Source organism: Bufo gargarizans, chromosome 1 (assembly GCF_014858855.1).
Source record: "Bufo gargarizans isolate SCDJY-AF-19 chromosome 1, ASM1485885v1, whole genome shotgun sequence".
Taxonomy (NCBI): Eukaryota; Metazoa; Chordata; class Amphibia; order Anura; family Bufonidae; genus Bufo; species Bufo gargarizans.
In genome coordinates this window covers 326,614,865-326,627,109 of record NC_058080.1, presented here as the reverse complement: position 1 = coordinate 326,627,109, position 12,245 = coordinate 326,614,865, and the positions used below count along the sequence as shown (strand labels likewise).

The 12,245-nt window shown below is 42.6% G+C and overlaps 1 protein-coding gene across 3 annotated transcripts in view; it reads right to left on the bottom strand.

Annotated features, from left to right (window-relative positions):
- ACSBG2 (acyl-CoA synthetase bubblegum family member 2) overlaps positions 1-8,061 on the bottom strand; it is a 162,333-nt gene extending 154,272 nt beyond the window's left edge. For all 3 annotated transcript variants that reach the window (XM_044306010.1, XM_044306018.1, XM_044306027.1), the window contains exon 1: positions 7,919-8,061. In XM_044306010.1, coding sequence (XP_044161945.1) covers positions 7,919-7,985 — 67 coding nt within the window. In that variant the 5' untranslated portion in view covers positions 7,986-8,061. The remainder of the gene's footprint in view (positions 1-7,918) is intronic.
- Positions 8,062-12,245: the final 4,184 nt, after the last annotated feature.

Below are 12,245 nucleotides of genomic sequence, written 5' to 3'. Positions count from 1 at the left end.
AACCTCTCCCTACACTGGCAAAACACATAATGTAAAATGGCTTCCAGATCGGGTTTTGTTATAGGGTTGGGGATGTGTCCATGTGGTGAAATGTCTCAACTGGCTGTCCTGTCCCACCTGATGGATATAATTAAATATTATTATTATTATTATTATTATTATTATTATTATTATTTGGCTCTCAGACTTTAGAGACCCCCCCAAAAAAAAAAAAAAGATACATATTAGGTATTGCCGCGTTCGTAAGAACCTGAACTATAAAAAATACATAAATACACATGACCTAACCCCTCAGATGAACAGTCAAAAAATTTAATAAAAATGGTGTACAAAAAAAAGCCATTTGTCTGTCACCTCACATCACAAAAAGTGAAATAGCAAGCGATCAAAAAGTCATATGCACCCCAAAATTGTGCTAATAAAACAGTCCTCATCCCACAAAAACTGAGCCCCTACCTAAAACAATTGGCTAAAAACACACAAAAACACATTAGGTATTGCCGCATCCTTTAGAATCTGCTCTATAAAAAATAACACATGGCCTAACCCTCATATGAACACAGTAAAAAAAAAAAAAAAAGTGCCCAGACAGCTATTTTTTGCAAAAGTTTCTATTTTAATCTATTTTTTCCATTAACAAAGCAAGAATTAACAGTCAAACAAAACTCTATTTATTACCCCGATTCTGTAGTTTACAGAAACACCCCATATGTGGTTGTAAAATGCTGTATGGCAAACGACAGGGCGCACAAGTAAAGGAACGCCATACGGTTTTTGGAAGGCAGATCTTGCTGGCTGTTTTTTTGACACCATGTCCCATATGAAGCCCCCCTGATGCACCCCTAGAGTAGAAACTCAATAAAAGTGACCCCATCTAAGAAACTACACCCCTCAAGGTATTCAAAACTGATTTTACAAAAACTTTGTTAACACTTTAGGTGTTCCACAATAGTTATTGGCAAATGGAGATGAAGTTTCAGAATTTCAATTTTTTGTAACCTTGCCTCACAAAAAATGTAATATAGAGCAACCAAAAATCATATGTACCCTAAAAATAGACTCAACAAAACTGCCACCTAATCCCGTAGTTTCCAAACTGCGTTCACTTTTTTGGAGTTTCTACTCTAGGGGTGCATCAGGTGGGTTTCAAATGGGACATGGTGTAAATAAACCAGTCCACCAAAATCTGCCTTCCAGAAACCATATGGTGTTCCTTTCCTTCTGTGCCCTGCCACATATGGGCCCATATGACAACATATGGGGTGTTTCTATAAAACTACAAAATCAGGGCAATAAATATTGAGTTTAGTTTGGCTGTTAACCCTTGCTTTGTTACTGTAAAAAAAAATTAAAATTTGGCCCCAAAAATTTAAATTCGGAAATTTCATCACCATTTACCAATAATTTTTGTGGAACACCTAAAGGGTTAACAAAGTTTGTAAAATCAGTTTTGAATACCTTGAGGGGTGTAGTTTCTAAAATGGGGTAATTTTTGGGTGGTTTCTATTATGTAGGCCTCACAAAGTGACTTCAGACCTGAACTGGTCCTTAAAAAGTGGGTTTTGGAAAATTTCAAGATTTGCTTCTAAACTTCTAAGCCTTGTAACATCCCCAAAAAAATAAAATGGCATTCCCAAAATGATCCAAACATGAAGTAGACATATGGGGAATGTAAATTAATAGCTATTTTTGGAGGTATTACTATGTATTATAGAAGTAGAGAAATTAAACCTTGCAAATTTTTCAAAATGTTTGATAATTATTTTTATTTTTTTATAAATAAATGGTTTTTGACTCCATTTTACCAGTGTCATGAAGTACAATATGTGACGAAAAAACAATCTCAGAATGGCCTGGATAAGTAAAAGCATTTTAAAGTTATTCACACAAAGTGACACTGGTCAGATTTGCAAAAAAATGGCCTGGTCCTTAAGATGAAAATTAGCCCGGTCCTTAAGGGGTTAACAGTGACATTCATAGTGCCCACCCCTTTAATAACAGTGAACTCAACAGTGCCCGCCCCTTTAAAATGTCTGTGTTGTTATGGAAACCTGGAGTAAAACTGTGTTTATTGCAGTTTGGATTTGAAGAGATAGACTTGCAGGCTTGTATTGGCTAATGTGGGTTATTTCTGGGGAATATCTCAGGAACGGTACATCCTAGAGAGATGAAACCCGATCTAAAACCTTCACAGAAACCTGATGTGCTAAATTTGGTGAAGCTCAGTCCAGTTGTTGGATCGCGCATAAAGAACAGACAGAAACAATTTTTTATATATAGGAGATATATACAGGGTGGGCCTTTTATATGGATACACCTTAATAAAATGGGAATGGTTGGTGATATTAACTTCCTGTTTATGGCACATTAGTATATGTGAGGGGGGGGGGGGACTTTTCAAGATGGGTGGTGACCATGGTGGCCATTTTGAATCCAACTTTAGTTTTTTCAATAGGAAGAGAGAGGGTCATGTGACACATCAAACTTACTGGGAATTTCACAAGAAAAACAATTGTGTGCTTGGTTTTAACGTAACTTTATTCTTTCATGAGTTATTTACAAGTTTCTGACCACTTAAAAAATGTGTTCAATGTGCCGCCCATTGTGTTGGATTGTCAATGCAACCCTCTTCTCCCACTCGTCACACACTGATAGCAACACCGCAGGAGAAATGCTAGCACAGGCTTCCAGTATCCGTAGTTTCAGGTGCTGCACATCTCGTATATTCACAGCAAGATACCAGATGTGCAGCACCTGAAACTACGGATACTGGAAGCCTGTGCTAGCATTTCTCCTGCGGTGTTGCTATCAGTGTGTGAAGAGTGGGAGAAGAGGGTTGCATTGACAATCCAACACAATGGGCGGCACATTGAGCACATTTTATAAGTGGTCAGAAACTTGTAAATAACTCATGAAAGAATAAAGTTACGCTAAAACCAAGCACACCATTGTTTTTCTTGTGAAATTCCCAATAGGTTTGATGTGTCACATGACTCTCTCTTCCTATTGAAAAAACTAAAGTTAGATTCAAAATGGCCGACTTCAAAATGGCCACCATGGTCACCACCCATCTTGAAAAGTTTCCCCCCTCACATATACTAATGTGCCACAAACAGGAAGTTAATATCACCAACCATTCCCATTGTATTAAGGTGTATCCATATAAATGGTCCACCCTGTATATATAATGTAATATGAAAAGGCATAACACATGTGACATTTCATTTTTTTAGCTCATTTGGAAAATAAAAGGTGGAATCGGATTGGTTTCTATGGGCAACTAAACCAGTTTTCCTTTGATAAATCTCCCCCACCGATTGTTAAACACACTGACATTATTTGCGTTCAGGAGCTTAAAGGGGTATTCCCATCTGAGACTAGAATACGCCCTATTGTCTGATAGGTGCAGGTCCCGCCTCTAAACTGAGAAAGGATTTCCCCCGGATCTGGCCACCACCAAGCGGTCTCCCCATAGTACTGAATAGGAGTGCACTACGCTTGCGTAGCCACCACTCTCTTTCATTTCCATGTGGCTGACGGAAATAGCCAGGCCAGTGCTCATCTATTTTCAGCGGCCCCATAGAAATTAATGGGGGAGGCTGCACATGCACTGTGTGTCCTCCACAACTTTTGGGCCTCCATTCTAAATGTCGGTGTGGGTCCTGCCGCTACTAGAGATATGCCCTCATTGTCCGAGATGGGAAAATCCATGAGATCGGAAAGCGATTGAATAAAGAGAAAACATAAAAAAAAAAGAATTTGGGGACCAATTGGAGCATATCTAATTTGCGTGGAATCTGAAGAGGATCAAAATTTTCAAAAAGTTCCACTGCTCAAATAATGCCTGCTGTCAGGAGGAAAGGAAGATGCAGCATGCAGAATTGACAACATTTCCAATACCTTGTTTCCTCAGGAGGTAAGTAACCGCCAGAGGGTTCTGTAGTAATACCTATTTTAGCAATCCCCAGCACCCCCTTATTATGGAGCATTGTGGGATCAATTGAGTGTTGCAACTAGTGTTGAGCAAAGTTTAGGGCTCTTTCACACCTGCGTTCTTTTCTTCCGGCATAGAGTTTCGTCGTCAGGGCTCTATGCCGGAAGAATCCTGATCAGGATTATCCTAATGCATTCTGAATGGAGTGAAATCCGTTCAGGATGCATCAGGATGTCTTCAGTTCCGGAACGGAAAGTTTTTTGGCCGGAGAAAATACTGCAGCATGCTGCGCTTTTTGCTCCGGCCAAAAATCCTGAAGACTTGCCGCAAGGCCGGATCCGGATTTAATGCCCATTGAAAGGCATTGATCCGGATCCGGCCTTAAGCTAAACGTCGTTTCGGCGCATTGCCGTATCCGAAGTTTAGCTTTTTTTAGAGTAGTTACCATGGCTGCTGGGACGCTAAAGTCCTGGCAGCCATGGTAAAGTGTAGCGGGGAGCGGGGGAGCAGCATACTTACCGTCCGTGCGGCTCCCGGGGCGCTCCAGAGTGACGTCAGGGCGCCCCACGCGCATGGATCACGTGATCGCATGGCACGTCATCCATGCGCATGGGGCGCTCTGACGTCACTCTGGAGCGCCCCGGGAGCCGCACGGACTGTAAGTATGCTGCTCCCCCGCTCCCCACTACTACTATGGCAACCAGGACTTTAATAGCGTCCTGGCTGCCATAGTAACACTGAAAGCATTTTGAAGACGGATCCGTCTTCATATGCTTTCAGTACACTTGCGATTTTCCGGATCCGGCGTGTAATTCCGGCAAGCGGAGTACATGCCGGATCCGGACAACGCAAGTGTGAAAGAGGCCTTAGAAAAATTCAATACGGCTGCTACACTGAATTTCACAAACAAATTTGCTTCATGACAAATTACTTCGTCATGAAGCGCATTTCTTTGTAAGTAGCGGGTGCAATGATGGGGAATGTCAATTGCGCCACCGGTCGTCATTGAACCCCTCAGATGCCGCGTTCATCGCTGATAGCAGCATCTGATTATAATAAATACTCACCTTATCTATTTCCACGCTTAGAGGCCGCTGCAGCCATCTTGATCGAAGACAATGTGCGAAATCTCGTGCGGTGCCGTCATACATCACCATGCACAATATTTTGTGCAGGATCTTAAATCAAAATGGCCATGGAAGCCTCTTCACGCTCAAATTGATGAGGTATTTTTATTTATTTTTTTACCGCCATTTCATTCGTTACCACGAAGCATGAGGGAATTCTGCTTTGTGGCAAACCAAATTTTTCTTGAAATTCGGATCGAAGTCCACTTCGGATACTTCGATTCGCTCAACCCTAATTGCAACTTTTATTATTATCAAATTGTTTCTGCTCCCTTCCCACCAATTTAAAATCACTGGACTAGCCCGTTTATGGATGTCCTGTGTTTGCTGCTGATTATTGCTAGTCAAAATTCAAAATAGGTGTATTTGCTCCAGATTTCCCCCGTAGGCTACTTTCACACTGGCGTTTCTGGGTCCGCTTGTGAGATCCGTTTCAAGGCTCTCACAAGCGGCCCAAAACGGATCGGTTCAGCCCCAATTCTGAATGGATAAGGATCCGTTCAAAATGCATCAGTTTGGTCTCCGTTCCGCCTCCATTCCTTCTGGAGGCGGACACCAAGACGCTGCTTGCAACGTTTTGGTGTCCGCCTGGGGATGCAGAGCCAAACTGATCCGTCCTGACTTACAAAGTAAGTCAATGGGGACGGCTCTGTTTTCACTGACACAAAATGGTGCAATTGTAAACGGATCCGTCCCCCATTGACTTTCAATGTAAGTCAGGACGGATCCGTTTGACTTACACTTAGATTTTTTTTTTACAGAGTAATGCAAACGGATCCGTTCTGAAGGGATACCAGCGTTTGCATTATAGGTGCGGATCCGTCTGTACGGACACCAGACAGATCCGCACCTAAACGCAGGTGTGAAAATAGCCTTAGATTTGCACAGGGAAAATCCACAGCGGACTACAGTACATGGCTGGTGGATGATATTTAAAAAATCTCATGCACATGCTGTGGAAATTTTCTGTGCAACAAATGGTTTTTTTTCACCACAGAAATCTGTGGGGAATCAACAGCAGAATTTGTGGACTAAGGCTAGGTCTACACGACGACATTTGTCGCGCGACATTTTGTTGCACCAATGTCGCGCGACAATTTTTATAATGGCAGTCTATGGTGTCGCACTGCAACATGCGACATGCTGCGACTGCGACGCGACAGTCGCAGAAAATCCATTCAAGATGGATTTTTCAGCGACTGTCGCGTCGCAGTCGCAACATGTCGCATGTTGCAGTGCGACACCATAGACTGCCATTATAAAAATTGTCGCGCGACATTAGTGCAACAAAATGTCGCGCGACAACTGTTGCGCCCTATCTGTCGCGCGACAAATGTCGTCGTGTAGACCTAGCCTTATCCTTAGGTCTTACGCACACAAACATGCTGTTTTCTTGCGGAACGGGCGGCCCATTGTAGACATGCCTATTCTTGACCGCAAAACGGACAAGAATAGTACATGCTAAAAAAAAAAAAATTGCGGGGCCTCGTAACGGAGCAACGGATGCGGACACCACACGGAGTGATGTCCGCATCTTTTGCGGCCCCATTGAAGTGAATGGGTCCGCACCCGAGCCGCAAAAACTGCGGCTCGGATGCGGACCTGAAAAACGATCATGTGCATGAGGGCCTTATGCGTCACTCACACATCAGTGATTTCCATCAGTGATTTTGAGCCAAAACCAGGTGCGGCTCTAAACACAGAACAGGTGCAGATCTTTCCCTAAGGCCTCTTGCACACGACCATATGGCTTTTTCAGTGTTTTGTGGTCCGTTTTAAATGGATACGTTTTTTGTTTCAGTAGTGTTTCCATTTCGCTTCAGTTTTTCTGTTCGGTTTCCGTTTTTTTTGCAGATCGCAAACGGAAGCATGGCATATACAGTAATTACATAGAAAAATTGGGCTGGGCATAACATTTTCAATAGATGGTTCCACAAAAATGGAAAGAATACGGAAGACATATGGATGCATTCTGTATCCATTCAGTTTTTTTTTCTTTTTTACAGCCCCATTGACTTGAATAGAGCTACGGAATGTGATTTGCGGGCAATAATAGGACATGTTCTATATTTGAATGGAACAATGTAAACTGAATGCATATGGAGTACATTCCATTTTTTTTTGCAGACCCATTGAAATGAATGGTTCCGTATACGGAACGCAAAAAACAGAACGTAAACAGAAAAAAAAATTGTGTGCAAGAGGCCTTAGGGTCCATTCACAAGTCCGCAAATGAGTCTGCATCCGTTCTGCAATATCGGGAACGGGTGCGGACCCATTCAGTCTCTCTTGCAGAGAGCAAACTATGTGGTCTCCTCATCTGCATTTCCGGAGTGCGGTCCCAAACTTCGGGGGCCGTGGCTCCGCAAAAAAATAAATAAATTAGAATGTGTACTATTCTTGCGGACAAAAATAGGCAGTTCTATGGGGGGTGCAGGCCGGGTGTATTGCGGATCCGGAATACACTATGGACGTGTGAATGGACCCTTATACTTATCTCTGTGGAAGCTCCAATCCTGGTTTTTGCTCATGGAAACCACTGACGTGACTGAGGCTCAAGGTAGCACAAAACTGGCAAATCTATTTAGTATACAATGCATAATAAGGCATGCTTCATTTCATGTATGAAGAGCTGCATCTGTGACAGTTTTGATGTGAGAATATAAAATGTAACTATATACACAAGATGTATATATAAAGAATGAAACAACTTGTAAATGCATATATAGCACATCATCCTATAAAATATGTAAACAGCAAGAGACATGAACGGTCATGACATTGCGGGATCCACGGCTATAAAAATGGAAATCAATGGATGTGATAATAGGAGTCTGGGTGGGTTCACAATACTCACATTGCATATTGCCAGTCATATGTTCCCTGCAGCTATGTGTGTCGGGGAAGAGTGCTTCAGCTTTCATCCACACCAGTAGAACTGACTGGTAAGAGCAGCCCACATCACAATGTCTAGTAGTGGAGTGACATCACCCTGCTGCCTCTCTGTAATTGGAAGGCAACCATCAGCCCACAACACCATCTGCAGATAAGGGACCCTCCCCAGCACTATGACACTGTGCTGCATCACAAGCTTCCCTCAGGAAATACTGCTTATTTCCTCTCACTGCTCTGAGGTTACCCTCGTTCAAATTGAGAAATGTCAAAATTCCTAGCCAAGAGTTGCACAAGTGCATAGAACAAACTGGCAGCTAATGGAAGATATTATTAAAAACACCTTTGTTTAAAAGATGAGATTTATTACAACTTCATACAAGTGAAAACACACTGGGGGTCATTTATCAAAGACCGGCGTTTTAGGCTGGCCCTTGATAACCCCTGCACTGCCAAAGGCTGCTTTCACACAAGCATATTGTAATCCGCTTGTATAACAGTTCTGGAATAACATACTCAGCGACATCTCAATTAGTCAAATCTGGGCATCTAAGCCTCCCCCTGGGAATGCCCTGACCCTGCCTGAGAACATTTGCATTACCCTCGCCCATTTCTGGCCGGGACAGAGCAAATTTGCCAGGACTGTCTGAAAATCAGGGCCAGATTCAGGGCAGTTGGCAACTATGGAATATGCTCGAATTCCAGATGATTTACCATCAGTATTGCCTCAGTATTTCATCTGGATAGATTTACTTGCATGTTCTTTCCCTCCTGCATTTTATATGCTCCCGTAGACTGTAATGAGCGTATTTGTAAGCTAATATGCACATAACTCAGACATGCTGGAGTTTTCAAAAAATGACAGAAAAATGACACACATGTGAATAGCCCTATTCATTAACATTAGCATCGGATTCCGGTACATAATATCCAGGCCATATATGGATTACGGATTGAAAATACGTTCATGTGTAAGCAGCCAGAGCATGTGCCTCATCATAAATTACACCCATCCCCTGCCAGTCTGTGCGACTGGAGTGAAATCTACTCTAATCCCTGACTGGAGTAGATTTCAAGTGTCATTTACGGCTGTCTCTAGGTGTAAATGTTAGTGAATTTGCTGGGACCGATAGCTCATCCCGGCCCCCATCACTCCCCAGTGGCGGGGGCATTAGAAAAATAGTGAGACATAAGTGTCGTACCTGCTTTTAAAAAGCCACAAAACAGGGTCTTGCAACTTTTTTTGGCCTTATTAATAAATGACCCCACATTCTTTCCATGATTAATCTGTACAAACCAATTTACAGTATCATCATGATACATAGTTCTATTTAGAGTGGCTTCTGGGACTAAATCATCAAAATTAGTTTGGTGCCGCCAATGAACCATGTGAAAGGGCCACGTCACTCACCCACACCATTGTTTTCAAGGTGCACCCCACACCTTTAGTAGTGGCTGTGCCTGGTATAATAGTTCAATCCCATGAAGACTGTAATATCAGACACAGTGGGGCACATTTATCATGCTCACCTGTTTTTAGACTTTCAGTTAGAGAGGCGTATTTGCTCCGTCTATTGGTCTTTTGCTGACTATTTTTTAAAAGTCTCACAGCAATTTATAAATTAGACTGGTTGCATTGGCATTAGTTGGATCTCTAGTGGTACTTTATCAGTACAACAGGTTCATATTCACTAAGACTGCTCTAATTGGTATGCACATGAAAACGTGGCTGAAAGTAGGGGCACGTCTCCATGAAAGTATGACTTCTAAGGCTACTTTCACATATACCTTTTTGCTGATCCAGCTTGGGATCTCAAAACCGGCTGCATCCGTTCAGAACGGAACCAGTTGTAATATATCGAAAATGAAGAAACCGGATCTGACACTAAAACCATTGTAAATCAATAGGCGCTGGACAATAAAAAGGCAAAAAACGTAATTCGTCCCACGGCGCAAAATACCGTCAACCAGTCACCAGGATCAGGACGGAATCTTTTATTGCAGCGATACAACGCGTTTCGGGGAATCACTCCCCTTGATCAGGTACAAAGAAGCTGCACAAGTGTAACAGCATGAAGCTACACACATTTATATACATACCTTAAGGAGGTCATAGGGTCAGGAGGGGGGAAGGTTTGGGTGTTACCTAGATGAGTAATTGGCAAATATAAGGTGTACACCAGCAAATCCTCAAGGCAAATTGCCGGTATGCACACCCCAATTATGTTTATACCATATGTGACAGAAAGAATTACACTAATAACAATCTGTTTGAAAGATTTAACATGACTACGCCCCTGAAAGGGGCCAACCTTAGCGTGCATATAATTAAAAGCGCATCAAGAAGCGCATTAGAACGGCCCATGACCCCGCGCACTGATGATGCGGTCCTGTTAGATACTCAGGAACCGCATCACGTGAGCGCCGTTACCTGGTTACAGAAACGCTTTGGCGGCAGGGAAGCCGTCTGCTGTGGAAAGACTAGTTGGCGTCTTCCGGCCCGACATCACATGACAACGGCTGGGTCACGTGAGGAACCTTACTCACATGATAGAGGCCGGGTCATGTACGGACCGCTACTAGGTAACAGGGGACGCTCTCAACTTGGAGGCCGCTGCTGTATGACAAGGGCACTCCCAGAGAGCAGTCTAACATAAATCTAATAATGTAACATAAGCAGTCTAACATAAATCTATCATATGTAGAATAAGAATCATATGCATATATTGATGCCCTACAGACCCAATGATTAGATTCCTGAAAAAAAGAACATGAGTATGACAAAGTGGCAAGATGTGACATATGACAATGTCACCTGGTGCTCGGTGTTAGGGGGGGATGTCGCTTACCGGTATGTGTTGATGCCCGGCAATCGCGTTGTCCCGTTCTCCTGTCTTCACCGCATGGCTGTAGCTGTTTCCCGGCGTCCTCGCTTCTCTGGTATGTATCACGTGATCTCTCCAGAGATATCGCGAGATTTGGTGATTCTGTTCCGGTATTTAGGTGAGATTATACTCACAGCAAGAAAAAATGGAGCGCTCCAAGTTTGAAATTATTTAGATTGTCCCAATCGTGTCCGGATCCTTTGTCAAAGCAGGGATAATGCCAGACGCTTTTCGGGGACTTCACTCCCCTTCCTCAGTGGCCATATCCCTGCTGAAACGTCATGTCCTTTTATACCATCACCAGGTCCTCTTAAAAGCCTGGACTGCAGTCTATCTTTTCGTCATTGCGTTTTTAATGCGTTTTCCATGCAGTTTTTGGGCAACACATGCGTTTTTTATATATTATCATCTTCATATTGCGATACATGTGATGAAGGAACAATCACTACCAGGTTGCTTTACATAAAAAAATGGAAAAAAAAGTATAAAAATACTTAAGATAAATACACGATGATAGACCACGAATTAGGCATAAAAGCCGTAAAAGCACAATTTGAAAGGAACAGAGAAATAGAGACACAACAAGCAGAGTTCATTTTAGATGGGATGAAACACATTTTACAGCATAATTATTTTTACTTTGAGGGAAGTTTTTACTTACAGATTAGAGGAACTGCCATGGGCACCAGGTTTGCCCCCAGTTATGCGAATCTGTTTCTAGCACAGTGGGAACAGGTGGCAATTGACCCATATAGAGGGGGCAACCTGGTGCTCTGGCGGCGTTATATAGACAACGTTATTTTAATTTTGAAGGGAAACCACAAAAATATGTTCATATCTGAACTGAATAGAAATGACCTAAATTTGGTCTTTACCCAGAGTACTAACACTACAGAAACCAAATTTTTGGACTTGTCAATTACAAAAATAGGGAATAAATATATATGCAAGACCTAGCAGAAACCTTCTGCTAGGAATGCTTTTATTCTACATTCAAGCTGTCATCTGCCAAATTGGCTATTAAATGTGCCCTTCGGACAGTTTCGCAGGTTGAAATGAAGCCATGAACCTGAGAGATAAATTCCTAGCAAAACAATATCCAAATAAAATACTAGAGGGTTCATTAGAAAGAGTAAGAAGGCTACCGAGGAGTTCATTACTGACAGTCAAGACAACCCAGAAGCTTGAGGTAGACTCACAATTTAGGATAATTCTTCCATACACAACACAACGTAGAAAAGTGGAAGAGATAGTTAAACGCCACTGGTCCGCTCTCGGCCGCGGAACACGGCCGTGTGCATGAGGCCTCAATCTAATATTGATGGCCTATAATGACGCATTAAAGTCATATATAACCCCCTTTAACACCTTCCCGACCAGTGGCGTACATGTATAGCGCCATACTGC